This window comes from Triplophysa dalaica, chromosome 12 (genome assembly GCF_015846415.1).
Source record: "Triplophysa dalaica isolate WHDGS20190420 chromosome 12, ASM1584641v1, whole genome shotgun sequence".
Taxonomy (NCBI): domain Eukaryota; kingdom Metazoa; phylum Chordata; class Actinopteri; order Cypriniformes; family Nemacheilidae; genus Triplophysa; species Triplophysa dalaica.
In genome coordinates, this window is record NC_079553.1 from 12623065 (window position 1) to 12646277 (window position 23213).

Below are 23213 nucleotides of genomic sequence, written 5' to 3' on the forward strand. Positions count from 1 at the left end.
AAACCATCTTCTTTCCATTGGAAAAGGAAGCTCACAGAGAAATAAAACGTTGTGGATTTGAACAGAATATTCATCGTATTGGGCTGGGGACTTAAGGAGCAAAGTACTGAAACCTTCGTCTTTCCTGCGCCATTCTTCACATACATGACAGTAAAATGCAGATTTCTTAAGTTAATTCTCAATGCAAAAAAAACTTAAAAACTTGATTTTAATCATTTTCACACAACGTAGGCTTATGTACAAAACAGAAAAAATCACTTTAGCTGGGTTTTCACAGACCGGGTCACATTAATACGACTTTTATGCATTTACCCAAAATATAATGGAGTTTACAATTTATAACCATGTCCACTAATGTTCAAAACCTTCATTTTATGCACACACCTTTTAATAATTATAATAACACACACACACATACCCAAACACAAAAAACGACCAGTCAAAGTTTGAAGACAACATATTTCACATTTAATTTTGGACATCACCATAGTTATATGTAACTTTTAAGGACAAGTTTCAGCAACAGAACATTTATTCGTTTTGCTTCTTCAAAAGTCATTTTTTTTAACGTCAGTACATGGTTTGGTCCTGTAACATCTCGAGTTGGTTCTTCTCCTCCGAATGGAAGTGGATCAATAATGTCAAACACACAACACATGCACATGTCGTTTAGCTGTTTACATTAGGGTAGGACAAAGTCAGAGACTGACATGATGCATACAGCACTGTTTTCTTCTTTTCAACCTCCCTTGCTCTGTATTTGACACTCATATCTAATAAGGCTATATTACAGCTTTGAACAAGAAGTCCAACACTGCATTTCTAAGTATAGAGCACCATATTTACACCTATATTTACAGACTTTATTCTTAAAACGAAAAGACGAAACGTACGGAAATACTTAAGATGGGTCAAGTGAGCCATTTGAAGAACGTACAGGTTTGAAATATAAAAAAGAAACAGAAATTATATTTACATATAGCTGCAACTTATAGCTTATTGCAAATGCCCTTTAAGTTTCTCACACCCAATCCTCTTGTACACTCACAGCAGACCTTTGACTTTATCTATATCAGGTGATGGCCAACACATCCTGAAAGAGTGGCCAGTCACTTAGGTGACAAAACAGCCCTGTTTTATCCCATCTGGAAGCCGACGACGCTCACATCCGACACAGCATTAAAACAGCAGTCCTTTAAAAAAAAACTTTAAAAAAATGTATGTACATACTTATTAACAGCCCGTAAGGCCAGTCCATTCGGAAACTGGTATATACAGTAACTCAAAGCTGAACAGTACAAGAACAAAAGGAGAGAGATGGCCAACATCGGGATCTGCAACTGAAAATAAACTCTGTTTTCAGATTCTGTCTTGCGGTAATGACATTGAAAAAGAAGGGCAGTGGCTCAACGGTTCCCATTTACTATTCAGTACAACACAGCTGAAGTCTGCAGGCTTTTACTCAAGCACAAACAGCTCATGTCTAATTATGCCCGCTGTGATTTGTATGTCGTCCTGACTGTGGACTTACACCATAGTGTTATTTTCATTTTATCATCTGTTCAATGATAAACGCATCTAGGTCTTGGATGCAAATTTGGCAACGCAGATGGGCATTTAATGGGGGGTTTAAAAAATTTGCCAGTTTTGACTTGAATAAATTGCACTTAAATCTGAAAAAACGTTTCTTGAATGCACACAAAAATGAAAACTTAAGGTGAGGTGTGATGCAAATGTACACGTGACAATTCAAACCAAACAATGAAAAGAATGTTTTCTGGATTAGCCCGTAACCCACTTCAGGAACATTTCCATTAAGAATTTCCCTTAATAAGATATTGCAAATGATTGTCAGTAACCTCAAGTTTAGTTCAACTGAAACAGTTTTAACAGTGAAATGAAAACAGTCGACAGCACTTTAAAGATGGCGAATAAAAACCAGCTGTGTGCAAGACAGTAGTTAACTTTAAGACTCACAAGGGAGCGCTATGACTTCTTCACTATTGCTTTTACTTTATTATCATTCAATCTGTCTTTGATACTGCAGTGACACTGGGGCTTAATCTACAAAATCAGTCTTTATACTTAAATTTACTTTGAGCCACTTTAAGTTCTAGTTTTCTGAATTGCCATGTTCTGCTCTGTCATACTTTTGGTCTTAATGTAAATATCTCACTTTATTCAACTGTTTATACATACACAGTTTCCACAACGTTTGATTGATTGGGCCAAGTTAGAACCATGGAATTCACGTTAAGAGCATTTTAAGGGAATAAAAGCAAAAACAAGACTTGAAAACATCAAATTCCATTATTCGAATGGAACCGAACACACGCGCACACACACACACACACACAGGAAAGTAAAGGCTAGCAGCGTGCACTTCATTAAAACCAATGGGTCCAACAGAAGAAACTTAATAAATAAGTTGTGAGAATGATTAAGATGACACTGAAGGCAGGTTCAAAGGTCAGGTTGGGGTCAAGAGGTCATATACAGCTACTGGTGGTCAACTCATCGTTACGCTACAAATGTGGCAACAGGAACAATGGAGTCATATGACCTGGCAGCAGCTGGCCTGGGCCGAGGCACAGAGGAGCCCATCCCTGGGGCTTCGCTGGATGTTCACCGAGATGGTTTTCTCGCACAGAGGTAGCTGGAGAACGTTGTTTTTCAAGTTCATGTTATTCTCCTTGACCAGGCCCAGTTCGTTCAGCATGACAGCCGTTTGATCCGGATATCGCTCCGTTGCCCCGACCCCGGCAGGGTTGATGACTTTTTCTAGACTGTTGTTGGAACCAATGCACATCTTCCAGGAGGACTTCTCCTGGACTTTGACGCTAGACAGGCTCTGAGGATCCAGAATAAACCGTCCTCCTCCTCCCGAACTGCGATGCTGAAACTGAGAGCTCAAGCACAAACTCATGAGTTTCAGACTCTCCACCAGTTCTCCGGCGCTGCGAGCTGCGCTACGCTTCGAGCCAGATGAAGCGTTGTTGTTGTTGCTTCGGGAACAGCTGGAAGGGCCTCCTTGTCCTTTAGTACCCCCTCCACCTCCTCCTGTACCACCACTACTCCCTCCTCCTCCTCCGCCTGGAGGACCCCCCTTGTCTGGTCCCGAGTTACCCTCCCCAGGTGGTTTACTTTGCCCTCCGCTGCTTCCTCCCCCATTGCCCCCTGAGCTTCCAGGCGGACCCTCGCTACTGTCCCTACGGTTCCAGCTGTAGGTAAACCCTGTCTCTTTATCTAAGCGCCTGCGGTGGCTCTCTGAATCATCGTCGCTGGTTTCCGAGCTGGAACAGCTCGATCCACGGCCTTGACTCTTTGGCCGGTGGTAACGCTTCTGGGCAGTGCCCGGAGACGTCATGTGCATCTTCATCCGGCTAAGCTTAGGCGGAAGACTCTCATCCATGTCGAAGTCATCATCAGATTCGCCCTCCTCAAAGATTTGTTTGAGCACCGGGGCGCTTTTGCGGGACGTGAGCCGGTTGGTGATGGACTGTGGCTTGCGTCGCAAAACCACTTGGGTATGAAACAGTGGAGGCTCCTGTTCTTCCTCTTCTTCTTCGTCCTCTTCCACCCGAAAAAGGCATGGACGTTGCCTCGCCGAAGCGAGTGGTGCCATGACCCCAGTCTTGAGGGGGTTTGGGAGCAGAGCGACAGGTGCAGCAGAGCTGCTGGAGGCTTCGCTGGTCTCCTCCCTATGCCCTACTTCTAGAAGTCCTTTACTGCGGTGGCCGTTCAACAGGTTTTCAGTGCTGCGAGCCGGAGATTGTGGACCCCCAGTGTGAGCGGCTATACTATCCTCGATGTCCTGAAGCATGCCAATTTTTTGGGTCGGCCAAGACTGCCTGCAAAAGAGAAAGGGACATGGAGCTTGACATCAGTGATAGATTCTGTATCAAACAAAGTACATTCTTTGTTAGACGCTTCAAAGGAACAGTTCACCCAAAAAAAATCTGTCACCCAGGCGTTGTTCCAAATCTGTAAGAAATTCTTTGTTTTGATGAAAACAAAGAAAGATATTTGGAAGAATGATTGTAACCAAACAGTTCTTGGCCACCACTGACAACCATAGTAGGAAAAATGGTGGTCAAAAGTGCCCTAAAACGGTTTGTGAAGAAAATAAATTTACAAAGCAATTTTTACTAATATGGGAGTCAACAGTGGTCCAGAACTGTTTGGTAACAAGCATTTGTCCAAATGTCTTTCTCTGTGTTCATCAGAACAAAGAAATTTATACAGATCAACTTGCGGGTGAGTAAATAAAGACAGAATGTTCATTTTTAGCTGAACTGTTCCTTTAAGTTAAGTCAGGATAGAGTGAGCTAGAAATAACTTTTAAACATAGAAGCTCTGGAGAGTGCCTTATGAAGACAACCCTTGCGTTCATGATGATCCTTGACAAAAGACAGATTTGCTTCTTGTGCCGAACACTCAACAAAGGAACATGGGGATTCGCAAGATAATTCCAACCTGCTGCTACAACTTGCCTTTAATGTATCAACTTGTTTCCTTAGCTTCCTGCTGGGGTACCATTTACACAACATGTCTGCTTTCTTGCAAGTTGGTATGGAACGAAAAAAAAGATGCCAAGATGATACATTACGCTTTAGCAGCAGTACAACAGAGTTCCAGCATGTTCACTGTGGTTGTCATAACCACACTAACACTACATAAACTTCATGTTGTTATGACAACAAACGAAACAGACACGGCACAACAGCGCCCAGATTAAAACAATAGGGAGAACAATACAAACATGTAGTAAATTTCTCATAAAACCACACTGTAACGTTCAAACAAGCTTCTGCCCAGAAAGACCACCACAAAATAAAACATGTCTGTACATATTTTGTTTGTCTACTAAACTTGTTTATACATTTACTTTGGCATGATGCTCAGTATTATTTCTGGGCTATAATGATATGGGAGTAAGGCCAAGTCAAATTTATGAAGCTTCAGCTTTGTTTACATGTTTGATTAGAAAGGACGGTAAACATTTCCACATCTATTATCGTAAGGAAATGAACCGAATAAGGTTATTCCACAATGTTAGTAAAAGAAAAGCATGATTTTGTCTACCTGATTACTTCAAAATTAACAAAATAAATCTACTGTGATCCCTATAAAATCAAGAGGAAAAAAACTTCCAAGATTCTGGGTATATACCTTAAAACCTAAGCTTACAAACTCTTATCCTCAGAGGACACCTGGACATACCCAGGGTCGCACAAGCCAAAAAGCTCTGTGAGATTTTAAGTGCTTTTCCATTCTGCTGATATTTCTGTTTAGATTCCCAGAAAAGTGTTTGTTACCCTCTCGCATGATCCCATGAGTCACTGAATGTTTGACGGCAGAAGTCAGACAAGTACACTGCCCAAATGAGCCAAGCTAAACCTGCAGAGAATTTTCTCTATTCTCCCTCCAGCTTCCATCCATCCACATCCTCTCATTTCTTCTCATGCTGCTCTCAGAAAGCATTTGCAATCTCACTGCCTTTCTGGGTCAGTCTGAAACGATTTCAGCATCGTCTCAAAACACATTTGTCACCCCGTGCTGGGTTCAGAGGATGTGCTGGTTATCCAAATACAGGACTTGGAACAGACAGAGACATCTAGTCTCTCACATCCTGTGAATATAACTTGGAAAAAGACTTTGAATCAAAAGTTATTTCTTGTGCTACTTTTGTATAACGTATCAGTTGACATTAAGTTTGTTACTGTGCTAGTATTTGTTAACGTACACCTAAATTTCCGTCGTGAATAACATCCCAGACTTCTAAAGTTCAATAACGTACGCTTAGGTTTGCAAAGGCCTCATTCAACGAAATCCTCACTGTGTCTGACCTTTCTAAAGAATAAATCTGATTAAAACAAAAGGAGCTAAAGATGTGCCAAAGAATGACCATGACATTCTGAACAAAAGTTAACATCTCACTGGAGATGAATGTTTTCACCTTCTGCTGAGAGCGATCTAAAGCCATTCTTTAAAACATTCCTCTCTGATTTTGCTTTGTATCCAAGAGGACAAAAAATTGTGAAAAAAGTGGTTGTAAGTATTGTGACTTATAAGAGAACTAGGCTGGTTCTTTAAGTGTTGCATTTTGTCTTCTGGGCCTCAAGACAAGATATGACCCTCAACATGAAACACAGAAGAGAGAGAACAAACCCCCAGTTGGAGAGAAGTACCTGAAGTGGGCCTTGATGTTACTGGGGCTGGAGGATCGAGGTTGCACCTCTTTCTCCTGCTTTTCCCTTAGGATGCGTTCAGCCAACAGAAAGTAAGTAGCAGTGATGTGGTTATACTTGTTTGTCTCCAGGGCCCTAGAGAGAGAGACAGGAAGAGAGAGAGCAGGAGCAAAGAAAGTGGACAAATGAGGAGAAGATACAGACTGTCTGAGAGAAACACTAGTTCAGACAACACAATTCAACATGTCAGCTACAAGCAGACCTCCAGGACCTCCAGAAACAAGTGGTTGCTTTCAGCTTTAATCAGAGAAGGGAGGCATAAGCAACTCGATGACTGTGAGTCTTAATCCATTTGAGGGCTCCAGTCTCTGCACAACTTCAATACCGTTTCTTTCAGAATAACCAAACAATGTTGGTACCGATTCACTTGCATTGGGTTTGTGTTCTAACAATAGAAGTGAATGGGTACCGCCATTGTATGATTCCTACATTTTTTCTAAATATTTTCTCATGGGTTTTGGAGTCATACAGGTTTGAAATGACAAGAGGTTGTGTAAATCGTAACCTATTCTTTTGTTGTGTGAACTATTGTTTTAACACAGTGTCTATACCGGTACGCTCTGCAACGCCCGAGACGCCCCATTATAATTATACGTTTTGTCCACACTGGATGCGGCACGACGCAACACGACAACCCCCCAGCTAGCACACGTACGTCTATAAGACGTCTGCTAAAGATCTGGAAAACATCCGTGTAAAAAACATCCGCTAAACATCTTAGAAAGAGCAGTTTTACATCCCTTCTAAATCAAAAACATCTTACAGACGTCCCCAAGATGTCTATATGACATCTGACAGCAGACGTCTCAGAGACTAATTGCAGATGAGCAAACTATGTATTGCAGATGCCTTGAAGATGTAAATGGAGGTGTCAAAAAGAATTCTGCCAGATAGAGTGTCCCATCAGGGCCATTTAAAACAAGCCGTTGTCGTGTTGCATCGGTCGCGGCCAGTGTAGATAGGGTGAAAAAATGTTGGCTTAGTTTTATGAATGAAATAAGTGTTAAAAATGACGAGAGGAGTTACAACCACAAATCTATTTCAAATAGCTTCCATCTGCATTTTCAAGACGCTTGTACACTGTATTTTAATCCTATCACACAATTACAGTACACTGAGGGACCCTATGAGGTGACCGACTTCTCTCAGTGGGGTTTCCCAGCTGCCAGTGAGTACTATCAAAGACAGAGTGCATAGACTGATGACTGCTGTGAACCGTCTCCCAGCGTGCATCTCTCTCGATGAGTTTGTACAGCGGGACTCTTCCGCAGACTGTTCATTTCATGCTCCACTGGCAGTGGGATGAACTTTTTTGGCACTTATGAAAAATGGTGGAAAAAAAACATGCAATCCTTTTTAGTGACAGTTTACAAAGGCGACGGAGGTATGCTTCCAGTCAAATTCATCTTATATTATGACAGATAGAGAAGCTTTTTTTCAATCTGAACACTCGAAATGACAGAAACAGGACTGGTGTGGGGTAAAATGAGGCCAGGAAGATACGCACATACAAATGCTTAGTCGCACATCTTCACTCAAACTTACTCGATGATGGTTTCTCTATCTGCGATATCGCCCAGCACCATGCGTTGGATGATGCTGTTGTGTTCTTCCTCTGACAAGTTCTTGTGAGACACCAATGGGGTGCTATACTTCGTGGCTGGAGAGGGATCGACACCTTGAAGCCACGCGTGCCCCTCGATCTCCTCCAGTGATGCTCGCCTCTTCGGATCCCTTTGAAGCATCCGGTTTATCAGGCTGTGAGGAACAGAAAGAAGAGATGATGAAAAAAGTGACTTGAACATGCAACTACACCTCTAGACGCCGGTCAGGATTTAATAGGTGATTCTCGGTTGGAAACCCCGAGCTCTTCACTTATCGATCTAGCTTTCCTGTAGCTCAGTGGTAAGAGCATTGTGTTAACAACGCAAAGTTGTGGGTTCGATCCCAGGGGATTGCACATACCTATGTAAAATGTATAGGATAAAGCAATGTCAAGTCGCTGTGGATAAAAGCGTCTGCCAAATGCCTAAATGTAAATCGATCTGAGAAAACAACCTTTAAGTCAGCTCATTAAGTTCTCATGTTTCATTGGCTTTATAACTCAAAGTCCTAACTCACCAAATGCTAAGCTGGGCATCTAACAGTATAGTGCTCAACAAACTGATGTCACATAGCTTGCAGTTTAGACAGCTCTGCATGGAATAATGTGAGTGATTTCATTCTGTCAAGTTGAGGTTTCAGTGTTAAAAATAACTTGCAGTGTAGGCATTAGTCATGAACGGTATACTGGTGTTCCTATCGTGCCAACATTTGTCTGGTTAGCCTGATTTTGAAGTCAGATAAGATTAGAACATATCTTTCCAGTCTCAGTACATACTGTCTTTCTCTACAGCAAGTTTCAAATGATTTTTTTTTGCGTTAAGGCACGCAATACATTTTTTCAGATAGACAAAAAATAAGATCTAAAAAAAAAAAGATAAAAAGATCTAACGTGATTAAAGCAACATCTGTTTTTTCTGTCATCATTGTCGAACGTTACATTATATAATCATGCTCTTATTCATATAAAAGCCGTTAAACTATTTAGGCATGATTTGAAACGGCTGTATTGACACATCCAGCATAGATTGACCGCTTCTGGCTGTCAAACAAGGATCAACGGCTCAAAGGCTGTGTCAGACAGCGCATTAGTAATAAATTCTTTTTTGTGCTTGAATGAACAAAAACACACAAGACTAACAACAACAAAGCACATTTTGTTTAGTATTTTCGCAAGCACAGTCGTTAACGAGTTAAATAAAGTCTTAAATGAATGCTAAGAGTAGTGAAAATAGGAAGCGCATTAGACCTTCTTAGAGCGACAGCTCATAAAGGTACTGCGTTCATAAAAGTGCTGTTGTAACTCCTGTCACTAATGTTAATCAAAGAACCAAAGAAAAGAAGAAATCAATGTGATTTTGTCGCTTTAATGAGGATTCTTCTTTATTTCATGTATTTAGCAGTAAAGACTGTGAAGTGTTTGAGAACTTTATTTATTTTCTTTATATTTCCTACCTGTTAGATTTTATACTTATCATAATGGGTTTGATTAGTAGAAAAAGTATATATATTTAATAAAGACATCAGTTCCAACGCCAACAATATTAGAATCTTGGTTTCATTCATAAAATGATGCTGTTAAAGAAATGTGTTTCTACATTCATTTGGAGATAAAATATGAAATTATTAGAATGTAAAAGTATTTTTAAAAACATAAAGCTGTGTGTGATTAGTTAGTTGTGATTGACAGCACTAAAATAAACCTGTTTAACAAAATAGTGTATGTTTAATTTCATTATATGTTAATTTCACAACACAATCAATCGCAGTTAATCGCAAGAAAAGGGTGCGATTTATCGCAATTAAAAAATGTAATCAATTTACAGCCCATACTAAATTTTTTAATATCTTATTTTGCCAATTCTATGCAAAAGTCAATCACATCATGAAAATTAAGTTTTCACCATACTAATAGATTATAATGGTTTAAATACCCATGTGAAGTCGCTCTCAAAGTTTTTAAAGCAATTTGTATTATTAAAGCATGATTTTTCACAGTCTGGTAGGTAGAATCTTCACATCCATAAGGGTCCATATTCCCCATAAATGGGAACATGAAAGTTAAAATAACTATTAAATGATCAATGAAGCACCATTCCTTCACCATTTGTTGGGTCTTTTTGCTTCTGGTTTATGCATTTTACCTCACAGAAATTCTACTAAGTATGTCGACTCTCAACAACAGTGTCCTTTTTTGTCACATCTGTAAAGCATGTTTATTTTCCTTACTTAAAATTGAAAACTTGACTGATATTTTTCTTATGTTTAGACACCATCAACAAGAGTTCAGTAAAATGTAAACATATGGTTCAGTGTCCTGTCAACAAACACATTTTCTAAGAGTTTATATGTCACATCTATGACGCAGAATGTCACATCCATAATTGACCCTTCGCAAAGCCCTCCCAGACATCAGCCAAAGTGATCGCACTACACTAAAGAATATTTACATGAAATAATCATTTCTGTAAAAAAATGACATGTACTTCAGCCAAAAGCAATATGAAAGTCTGCAATATGCATTTGAAGTATATGTTCAGGATGTGAAAGTGACTCGGAATAAAGTAAACAAAATTAAGATCGAAGCTCGAATGTACCATGTTTGCTGTAACGACAAAACATCTGGATAGCACCACTGGTTTCTGACACGTTAAGTCAACGGTTGAAACTGTGATTTTGACGATAAAGATCAAATTTGACCTCCAAATTTGATGAGATGCAGTCCTTCAGTGCGTATCATATGACAGTCTATGGAGGTCAACTCTAGGCAGGTCTTCTTGTAGGAGTCTGTTTTAAAAACCCTTTATTGTTGTACATTATTATAACTAAGATTCCAAAGTGACATTACTTGCAGCTGGGATCATGTTCCTACAGTGTGACGGCCAGCAACAATCAGGACTTGAACTCTATCTATGGTTTCATTGTCAGATAAAATGGAGAATAGCAACGGGGGCGCATTATATCTGTCAATCAAACTCAACACGAAGGGTCAATTGCCCATTTGATTCATGAAGTGTCACTATATTGTTGCTCAAACTTTTTGTCCCCTTTATATTACTAATGTTCTTCCAGACACTTAAACCGTTTGTATATGGTTACAGATACTGTCTTTTCAAAGTGAAAGACTAGCATTTCTATTATCAGCTGAAGAGAAGCCAATGAAGCTCATATTAGCCCAGGGAAAACAACTCCGGCTGCTGTTTGAAACCAAGTTCGAACAGGCACATCAGCATTCAGCGCACGCACGCGACAAAATTGCAGCCCAGCCACCATGAAAGAGCAGAGGAGATTGGGCGAGCTTACAGCAGCAGTCTGAAAATCATCGCTGCGGAGATGCAGAAACGGCCAGCCTGCTTCAGCTATTATCAGCAAGCAAGAAATTCGTTAAGAGAATAAATAGATACGTGAAAAGATAATGAGCCTGTTTGCCTCATCTTGAATACACTGCCAGACTCTTATCATCAGACAAATTATCTTAAATTTCCATTATGGTGCTAAAAATGGGATGGGGAAGAACGGGACTCTTTTAGAACAGAACTGAAGGGATTAAAGCCACAATTTCCCGTTGTCACAATTGGATAGCAGAAGAGACGGCATGCTGTCAATGACTATGCTTCCTCTCATACACAACCACAGTCATTGGCCGGCCTTGTAACAACAGCTGTCATTAGAGTAACATAATAAGAGTGTAATTATCAAAAGAAACGAAGTCCAGATGTAACCATTCAATGACAACTTACAAAAACCAGAAGAACAAACTACACACTACGCATGACATCTGAACAATTATGTGTCCGTAAGACCTGCCAGAGTTCTTTTAAAAAATAAAATATTTTCATACCAAATTTTTTACACCTCATTTTATGTGCTGAAAAATTCCAGATCATTATTCCAGAATAATGTAAACATTAGGGTGCTCTGAAAATATCAACCAATGGGTTGAAGTTGAGGCGGGACTGCCTGCAAATTTCCCATATATTGTCAGATGGAAAGTGAAGCGATGGAAGGAATGTTTGGGAACTCAAGTACTTGCAAAGTACAGCAATGATTAATCCTGAATCCAGTGATCGAGCATGAAAACACTATTCTTATCCCTTCAAACAGTTATACAAAGCACAACTCAAAGGAACAGGCTATCTTTTTAGACCTTATTATAAAAGAGCCATTTTATACATGACACGCCATATTAAAAGTGCAGCGCTTGAGCCAAATTGAAAATCCAGTCAACCCAGCTGTGGCGGAAATAACCGGGAACGCTTATTTAGGAAAATGATGGTAATCTGCAGGACACGAGGAGAGACTGTGACAAAACACAACCTAGATATAACATGTATTCTGCTTGATGCCACTAGTAGCACAAAACTTGCGAACTTCAGGTTACAGGCAAGTATGTCTTTTCAACCCACCTTCAATTTTAACGCGCAACACTCATGAAAAATTCATGATATGATGGAGCTTTCCATTTCTGCACTTCACAGTAGAAAATGGCATCAGCTGAAGAAAGAAACGGCTGTAGGGCTAAACATTTATTTCTTCTCTGTGAGGATTTACGTCCTTCCCGCAACCTGGGGATGACAATCACGCCTTAGGTAGTCGCTAACTACATCATGGCCTCTTGAAAAAGGGCATTTTATTGCTTAAATTATTCTTATCACCTGACGACAAGCTGAGATTTCACAACAGCTTGAGGTTTGAGTGCCTTGACGTCGGAGGGCTGCGTCTCAATAGCTTGAATTTCACATGCAAATCGAATGTGTGAAAACTGAGGTAGTTGTTTAATGAGAGTGAGAAAATTATGCAACAAGGCGGTGACTAAATTAATCTGCTTGACAGAGTCACCTTAAAATACCCTCCGTATGAAAAGCTCTGAAGATAATATCCCGATCCAGACAAAAGGGTTTAAAGCAGACATCAAAAGAGAGTCTGACAGGCTAATATCTGAAAACATGAATGAAACAAATAAATGCTAAAAATACTGAAACATTAAACAAAACACTGTCAATGCAAAAAAGATGTAAATTTATCATCTTTCACGGCTTAACTATAAGTACACTATGTGTAGGTTTATATCTAAACTATAAGAGTAAACAAGGTGGCATTATGAAAATCTGCCACTCTTTATTCTGTGTAACACAAAAGAAGATACTTTGAGAAATGTCTCAGTGTCCATATACAATGGAAGTCTATGGGGTCCAGTGTTGTTTGGTTATCAACATTCTTCAAAATCTCTTTGAAATTGAGAGTGAATAAATCAAATAATTTTCAATGTGTGGTGAACTATCCAACTTTTTATCATTTTAGCGTTAGTGAAACATGAATCAACTAACATGTAATTTTCAGAGTCTGATTTGTTCTCTCGGTGCATTTGTTTCGGGTGTGTTGAAGCTGAAACGTCAAATTCATGCACCGACTGCTTCTCTTTCCGCTGCCAGACTGCTGTCAGCAACCACTTCCCCAGAGACTCCACACCGCTCGCGTCTCCAGCATGGCAGAGAGCCGTGATAAGACTCCAGCTCAATCCTTATAATCACTATATCATTGCTAAACGATCCAGGCCGATGATGCTAGCATTTACTCTATCTCAAGGTCAAGACTCAAGACTCGGGATGACCAAACAGTCCCGCGGAAAGAGATGACGTATTTATCAACCAGTGTGTTAGCTGGAAATCCAACCTGTGACTTTGTTGTTGGAGCTACTATCAGATGAACGAATAGAGCCCAAATATACCATTTTCAGTTTTTCTAAATTTACTATTCATGAACCGCACGCAGTAAGTGAAACTGAGTCATATGTCTGTGTTTTGTTAGCAATGAGTGCGCACATGCTTTAGTTTCGCCCTCCTCCCTCACAAACAGTATGTTTCTGAAAATAATCGCACAGCTGAGTCTGTCTTTAATGAATGTGATCAAACTAAAGACTCTACGTATATTTGAAGGGTGCGATACTATTCTGTACATACTCAAGATTAACGTGCGATTTGCAGAAACTGTCTGAGTTACGGCCACTTTAAGCAACATTCACCACACAAATGTAGGCTTAAGATTAGCTCTAGCTTTTTTTCTGTGTAGTCTAACCTGCTGGAAATACGTGGCAGGAAGCAACATCAACACCCACTGCCAGCTCTCGGAATAAAAGAATAAGAGGTAGGGAGTCTATATTTACACTAAACGGTGATGAATAATTCACTATGAGGATGACTGACGTGAGAACGATGGCAGATGGAAGCACAGCAACGTTGATGAGCCAACTAGCGCTTGAACACGCATTAACCACATGGTGTGGTGCAATGCCTATCAAAATCAACTGTGATTCAGCAGCTCTGAGAGAGAAAGCAACCAGGAGGCCATCACAAGGGTATGGAGAGAGGCGAATCAGACAGCTGGCTGTATTTTGGGCCAGAATACATAGTGACAGAACCTACAGATCTAATAGAACTGCTAAATACACAGTGGTGTCCAAACCACTGGATGTTTGCAATGGACAGGCCAAGCTAAACAGAGAAGCAGAGAAATTTGCAGAAGTGTCCAGCGGGGTGACACCAAAAAATGGCACACCCTGATGATAGGAGATATGAGGACATCACAACAGACAAAAGCTAAGATAAAGCAAGCAGCTCCACAGATGATCCATATCTTCTTGTGTTGACACAAAGAATTTTCATACATTATACATACATGCTTCAAAGAAAGTGTTACGGAAGATATTTTGAAGAACGTTGGTAACAAACAACACTGACCCTCTTTGACATTTCTCCAAATATATTCTGTTGTGTTCCACTGAAGAACGAGTAAAATACAGATTTTGAATGTTATTGGGGAAAAAAAATGAACACATTTTTCTATTGGGTGCCATTTGTGTGACAAACATTGCACAATGTTCTTTGTTACTTTATTCTTGGGCTGTTTACAACACATATATTTTTGCAATGAAATACAGGTTTGTGTTTTGAAGCCATGCTGCACATTTACACCACTACACTCAAATTTAATGACCCAGCAAAACTGTTCACAAGCCGAGGAAAATATAGAGAAAAATCAATGTCTGCCAATCAGATTTGGTTAACTGTTTGGTTCAAAGGATGGTAATGAAAGGTTTAAGACGTTTACACGATCTCGCATGTTGGCGGGTTATTAAAGGAAATAGCTGTAACATGAAAACGCATCATGTAAACACTTTCACTCTGTGCATAACAGCACATTTGTGCAGCAGATTCATGACTACGGCGATATCACAATCACCCAGACCAAGCAGGACAAAGCACAGGAGGAAAGAGGAAATCATTGAGAGAAATAAAGAAACGACCAAAAATTTAATGGATCTCTAGCTTGCATTTTTACATGCTGAGGACTGCAGGACTAAATTATACCACCCCAGCATCCCCAATATAAACATATTTATTAAACTACTAGAATAAGAAAAGGGTTGTGGGAACTATGTAAAGTTACGGCGATAAATACATAATGCACATTTTTTTTCATTGGAAAAAATTAATTTACATTAAAATCAAAATAAATCACAAATTTGTAAGAGCGAAACAGAGAGAACGGCATAAAAGTGAGACCCAGGGGCTGTTATGTTATGGAGATTCAGATCACTGGAGCTGAGTGGACTCCCACAGAAAGTTCAAGCACATGCCAAGAGCCAATTAACACAAAGCTCTCAATGAGAATTTATTCAACTTGTAATTTACTTTATTAACATATGAAAAAAACATGGGCTTTACGATAACCACTCTAGACAAATATGTTTCTTCAACTACAAACTCTTTGGTTGCATTTTATTTTCGGTAAAACTTTATTTAACGGTGCCTTACACATATTACTCCTAAACCACGCCCTAATCCTAACCCTAACCATATAGTAAGTACATGTAGTTATTTATTATTACTCAGTACTTAAATGAATAATTACACTGTTATACGACAGTAGGGTTGGGACGATAGACGATGACATCATCCATCGCCGATGGCTGACAGCCCTTAAAATGTTGGGCTGGCATCGTGGTTCCCCTGCATGATGAAATTTTTGCCATTACAAGGGTTTCGCTTGTCCAGTCACGCTTTCCCGTGGTCGAGTATGATTTTGAACCTGCGCAACTGTGCGCTTGACCCCAAGATCTAGCTTTCCTGTAACGGATATAACCATGCCTCGCCCCGCCCCCCGATGTCATCATCCATCACGATGTTTCAACGTAGGCATCAGCTGATGCCAATATGGTAGACAACTAACAGGCAGTGTAAAATAAAGTATAAATTTAATTTTCAAGTATGTGCATTTAGACATTTAACAATATGCTGGTATCTACATGTACTTAATATAGGTTAGGTTTAGGGTTCGATTCAGGGCTGGGACCAAGCAATTACATTGTTGGCTCTTGGCAGCACTTTATTTTACAGTCCTGTAACTCTTTTATAGTGGATTTTATGTAAAACTAACATTCGTCAACTTTATTCTCTGTTATATTTAGGTCTGCTTATCTTTTACACTAGTCCCAGATATAGATATTCAGTAATAAAACATGAAAAGTTAAAAAGCAAAGCAATAAAAAAAAATATTAGAGCTCTCACATATAAGGTTGGGTTGGCCAAAAGAATTTACAATACTTTAATCGCAATGTCTGTTAAAAGGAAAACTAAACAATTCATTCATCTGTAATGTGATCTATTTTGTGTTTTCTTTTTTTTCTATGAATCACTTATAAAATACAAAAGTGTGAAGGCAGAAAGGGAGTTTGTAACCATTGTGACTTTTAAGGTAAAATATAACATTTGTGTATTATTATGTATTATCGTGTATCATCCCTGTTGATAAAACAAAAGGCTCTCGCCCAAAACACAGAACAATCAAATGGAGATGTAATGGTCATAATGGGAATTGTATTGGTTTTAATGAAAACTATACTGGTGTCTACTGGTATATGACGAATTCTATTGGTGTGGGGTTATCTGGTAGATTAATTTGAATAATTCCTAAACACAATACAAAAGAAGTTTTGTAGTGTTTTAATGTCAAAAGATAATGGTTCATAATGGTATTTAAGCAGAAACAATTACAATTTCTGTGATTTCTATAGGGTTTCTACTGTTTTCAGCAGGGTTAACAACCCTATTTTAATAATTTTTGTACTTTTCGGGCCATTTTGTGCCTTTATTTGACAGAGGATAAAAAAGTAAATGAATGTGTGAAAACTATGTCTAACAATTTTGGCAAATAAGTGTCCTTCAATTCTTATCATTTAAATCATGACCAACAATTTCCCACTAACAACAGCTGAGAAAACACCCAAACATATTTTAGCTGTATAGGTGCCGTGATAAACCCCATAAACATTGCTCCAGTCTTACAATTTTAAAATACTACTCATACAATGAAACCGGCTAGCTAAACTAAACCAGGCTGCCCATAAGTTATGCTGACACAACTTCATTCAATTCAACAGCTTTGTAATAGGTCGCATTCCATCACCTTTTCAAAGGAAGAAAATACCGTTCATTCCAAAACTCTTTTGCACATATCTATGAGTAATGAGATATGAACTAAAATATTTGGCACAGGTTAAACAGGATTTGTTTTCGAAGCTAAACTGCCTCCACCGTTCATCAAATTTCAAAGCAAGCGTTGCGTGATGCTTTCAACGGCCTAACAATGGCGTCCTGCAGAGAACAGGCGTCAAGACCCAACACATTTCCTTACCCCACAGCGCAATTTCCACTCTGCCCCGAGAGTGATAATGACAGGATGGAGGAGACAACACATCACAAGGTGCTTGAGGCGCTTGAATGCGTTCCTGTAAATATTGATGTTCCTGTAAATATCAAAAGCAGGCACGAAAAGACCTTGTCGTTTAGGGTGTGCAAATAACGTTATCAGCACTTGATACAAGAAGAAAAATATTTGTAAGAGCTAGAGAGACAATTCTGAGGAAAGCTCCACCATACATTTCTGCAGGCAAACTAAAATAAGAGTTTTAAACACAGCTTGGAGCATGTCCAGCAGCTGGAGGTGAGCATGTGTGCACGCTCTAAGCTGTTTCTTATTAAACAGACTTTCAATTTAAGCTTTAATATTAGCACAGACTAATTTTAGCTGCTTCAAAGTTGGGAATAGTAACATAATAGGGTCGCTTCATAAATTACAAACAATCCGTCTACGGCAGCCTATCGTATTAAACGCAAACCCTATAAACTAGGGATGCACCGAAATTTCGACTGGCAACATTTTTTTGGCCGAAAATGGCATTATTGGTTATACAGCGCCTGCGCTTTCCTTCAGTGCCTGCATTTACTTTCTCACTAGCTGTTATTAAAGGACGATGTAAGCATGCCATAACAAAGTCTAAAACTAATACATTTAACAATAATAGCTCAAAACCAGCAAACAGATATGACACGCAAGCTCTGTGTGACGTGTGACTGCGCTTGATCTGCGCTTGATCGTTTGAACTTTAAATGCAACAGAATCTTCACAGACTTGAATGATTATTGGAACGAACTGTCAGTAACTGATGATGTAGCTCATGTGGACATCACTGAAGTTCATGTTAAGCTTGTTTACATGAAAAGATTCACTATTCGCTTCCGTTATGCATATAGCCATAATAAATCTAGAACTACAATGCTTAGATGATTGTTAAAAAATGACAAGGAAAATTATATTTGTTGTATTGTTTTAAATATGTTCTTCTTAATTTTTGTGGTTTTAGGGTGTGTTATTAATAGAATGCAATAAAAACTATTTCAAAGTTTCAAAAAAATCTGTACCGATTTTCCTCACTGATAGACGATTTGCTCGGTTTACTGGAAGGCGCGATTTATTAGTGCCATATTGAGCGTTTCATACCTCCTCAGTCATTGTAACGGCAGTTAATATCTTGTTAATATTAAAATTGTTGGTTTAAATGAGAGTGCATCATTTGACAGAATATCGACATTGCATCAAAAGTGTAACAAATACCCAGCTGACACAAAACAACCCTGTAATTTATTCGTCCTTTTTGGTAATCTCATGACTTACTATCTAGCAACATATCTGCTGTGTCCCAGGCACAATTTAATTACCATTAAATGGCCAGTTCACAACGTCATATTTTCCATCTCCATTGATACATATAATGTGATTGATATTTCGATCCAAATCCAATATGCTGTTTGTGGTTTTCATCATTACGTACTATACTGTTGATCCGCATTAGATTAGATTTGCAACTGACATAAACAAAACAATTATATCATTAATCATAATTATTTGTATGGCAATTCATCACCAAGCAAAATGCTATAATTATCACAGCACATGCATGAGACCTTTACCAATTCTCGGACAGAAAAAAATGTCAACCTTGACAGATAATCAGATTCAGAGAAGGTCATTCCAAGTCTGTGTCAGGTATCTTATTACCATCCATGTCCACATTGCTGCATCTGCTTCTCTTTGTAATGAATGTACAGTGAAAAGCCACACAAAGCCACAGTGTTCCAGCCCATAAGAAAAAATGTGGACGTGTAAGATGCAGAAAATGCCAGAGATGATGTGACCGGGTCTAAGGTTACGGCAGTGACTTACTCTTTGCAGGCGTTGGAGACGTGGGCAGGTACAGTGTATTTACAGTCCATGATCATAGTGAGGGTCTCACTGTCGTTGGCTTCTTGGAAGGGGGGCTGACCACAAACCAGCATGAAGAGAATGACTCCCAGACTCCAGATATCTGCAGGGAGAAGGTTTTAGTCAGTTTAAGTCATTAGAGCAGTAAAAAGAAGAAACATAGCATTGTAAGGAAATGTTTTTGCATAAACAATTTGTAGAAAAACATGATTCATCAATAAAGTAAGACTACTATATTTTCTGATACACTTCTAAACGAACTCCTGGTGGCCTTGCAAACTCAGAAGAAACATGAACCGAAGTGATCATAATCATAGTTATCAGGATAAAAAATGATAAAGTAAAAATCTCAATCTCAGGTTTTAATTATGGCACACTTGACTTTGCTTAAGTCTTACTGCACGAGCATCTTTAGAGTGTACAAATATTCACACATACCAAAGAATGGCTGTCGAAAGCCTTTACATGGAGATGTTTGGGCAGGTTACCCTGGTGTCGCATTTTCAACACCAGACACGAATGCAATTATTAGTTCAGCAAGCTCAAAGGCAGAAGTAAAAAGTGCATAACACAAATACTTGTGGTTACAACCTTTAACCAGTTTAAGATGAGCGTGGGTGAATCAATCGGGCGTGTGAAGGCAAACATACCTGCACTGACTAGATCTTACTGGCACACCTCCTATCATATGATTTCATGTTCAGTATTGTTTCTTTGTTTATTTTTCAGACGCTAGGTTATTCTATACCGTAGAGCTGCATGATTAATCGTTAAAAGATCCCGAGCTCGATTCGAACACCAGACGATCTCATTAATGATAATCAACTATTCTCGTGTGTCTATTAATTTACACCTCGGACTAAAATCATAACGCTTCAATATTGGCTGTTGCTGCTGCAGAAGTTAAAATTATTATTATAAGGTATGTAACGACGTCACAAACAGTCTTTTTCAAAACACACACTATCATTATGTCTGTGTCAAATGATCACAGAAGTACTGGGATTAAAACAGAGAGTTGCCAACTCGCGCGCAAGAGACTCGTTTACAAATTCCTACTCTCCTAAAATAATCTCACACCAAATAACAGACCAACATATAAAGTAGAAACAGCCTGACAACAAAACTGTTCTTATGAGTGTCTTTCAGGATTGTGATACATGGTTCTGATTATGCTTCACATCTTTACTGGACATGTTTGAAACGAAACTAACGATTGTAGTTTGTAGCGCGGAGAATCCGAATGAGCGCTTATATCCGTCAATATGGTAAAACACGTCATCAGAGCGCCTAGGGATGGGCGATACCACATTTTTTGATGCGATGCGATACTGATACTTTTTCTTGAAATTGTTTCGATCCCGATACCGATAACGATACTGATGATGGAGATTTTTTTTTTTATAGATTATATATATATATATATATATATATATATATATATATTTTTAAATAGAAACATAATTACAATTAAAGAGAAATTGCATACTTGTACTAGCTATTAATAACAAATTTACTAAAAAAGTAATTTAAACAAATAAATACAATGTTTTAACAACCTTCTTACAAAAATATTGATTAAATAACATAAATCTTAATAAAATAAACAAAAATATCACCAACAAAAAATTGCATATTTTCACTGCAGTCTTATTTTTAAACATTCTTTAACATTTTGTTTGTATTGTAATATACTGTATTTTGAAGAAAAAAATATTGTTTAACTAACAAAAATCTTATACAATACAATAACCCAATACAATTAATAAAATTACAAACAATATAAACTGTGCATACATTAACTTAACTTTTGCCCTTCCTCTAAGCCATCTTGCAATTCTCTCCTCTGTTTAATGCGGAGGTGTGCAATGCATGCGTGTTGTGTATGTGTAAGTTACGTAGCTGAATAGCACGTCCATGTGACGATCCAGAGAACGATCCGTGTGTGACGTCAAACTGTCGCGAGAGCTAGTACTTTCATAACATAGTGTCACTGATCGGCATGCACAGAGCTAACCTCATTTAGTTACGCTGAAACTATTAATGTAATTAACCAGATAATCGATACTTTTGTGAAAATATCGATACCTAAATAGCATTTTTGAGTATCGATATATCGATACTGCAGCATCGATGTGCACATCCCTAAGAGCGCCTATTACTCTATTAACGCTAATAGAAAAGCTTCGCTATTAGAGCTCTTCATCAAGTTGCCCATCATTTCATGTTTTCAGGTTATTTTAAACCGTTTACAGGTGAGAATACTTTGTTGCGATGTTTATCAGTAGAGTCTTTCTGTAAAGACCCATTCAAGCGGTCTGTATATATCTGACAAATGTATAAAATAAATAAGTGTCACCTTATGAATTTGTTTTACTCAGAAATAGTTCATATACAAGTTACTTCAATGCATTTATACTTTTTAGGAAGTTAAACTTTTGCATTTAAAGTAAAAAAATGAAAAAACACTTTAGTTCACTTATGGAATTTGTGGTTAAACATTCCTCACCATAGTTATTGTAGGTTAAGCATGAAATATGTAATAATTTTGAAGCAAAGTCCTACATATTACATACCTAAATAAACTATTTTTTGTCAGAACCGCTATTAAATTATTTATTTCTTTAAGTCATCATTCAGAATCGTAAAAGAATCGCAATCTCTATTTGAAACAAAAGAATCGGGATCCTCAATTTGTTCAGAATCGTGCAGCTCTACTATACCGCCACACTTAATTTACGGTGCTTTCACACTGTACAATGAGGCAGTGAAAAATTTTCTCTGACATTAATGTTTGTTTCTTTTGATTACTGTTAAATCTGTGCACATTTCACATCTTGTGTTGTAGCTTTAAATGTATTTTTCTATCGACTCGCTCGCTCACTTTTTCTCTGGTGGTGAACAGCAGAAGAGAAGAGTTTGGGAAAGTGACCATTCTAGTTAGCAAACATTAAATCAATCTTGCCGCGTGGGTGGCAACAAGCGGAGTGAAATTTGTCTGATACAGCCAAACTTGGCTCCAGGAGCACCGGATGCCTAAACACGTGGGAAGTAATTAACACGACTTATGTAATGCTTAACTAAAATACAAACAAGACTTAACAACAACAAATGTTTACACGAACGCCTCTGGTGAGACTGTAAACAAATTTAATAAAAGGCTTATCTGTGTAAAACATTGTACACAATGCCCTGTAATTTCAGTGACGTGTATTTAATTACTCTAAGATGGAAATCGTACGCACAGCTGTAAATGAAATGAATGGGAACGATTAAGCAAAACTTTCATTAGGCATTCAGTCTCGGAGGATCCTGACTCTGGTAACAGTTTGCAGTCGCATGAAGAAAACCGTTTCGACATGACCACTGCAGAAAATGCGAACGAGGCGTAGACATCAGACGTGTATTTCCAGGAGGAAATGAGATATGCTTTATCTGATAATAGTCCCTCAGAGTTTACAGCATTACATGAAGCATCCAGCAGATGTGGTTATGTGCTGTGCCAGTGGCTCTTGACCAGCCACCCATCTTTGACTGTGGATGACCTGTACATCCACGGGTTCTTTTTGGACCGGCGAATGACTGCTCAGATAGATCAGAAACAAATCCGGCCTAGTAGGAGGTCATTATATGACCAGAAATATTTCAGTCTGTTAACCTCAGTTTGATCACAGTAGAGTGAACAAATAACATGCTCTACTACAAATCAAGCACGTAAGAGCAGATTTCATAAAAAGATTTTTTATTTTGTATTGGACA

General features: G+C 38.6%; 1 protein-coding gene across 1 annotated transcript in view; it reads right to left on the bottom strand.

Moving 5' to 3' along the window:
• Positions 1–191: 191 nt before the first annotated feature.
• The window catches only part of snrka (SNF related kinase a), a 41507-nt gene continuing 18485 nt past the window's right edge, over positions 192–23213 (bottom strand). The window contains exons 3-6 of the mRNA XM_056763067.1: positions 19416–19557; positions 7797–8009; positions 6192–6326; positions 192–3851 (exon numbers count right to left, since the gene is read on the bottom strand). Coding sequence (XP_056619045.1) covers positions 2555–3851; positions 6192–6326; positions 7797–8009; positions 19416–19557 — 1787 coding nt within the window. The 3' untranslated portion in view covers positions 192–2554. The remainder of the gene's footprint in view (positions 3852–6191; positions 6327–7796; positions 8010–19415; positions 19558–23213) is intronic.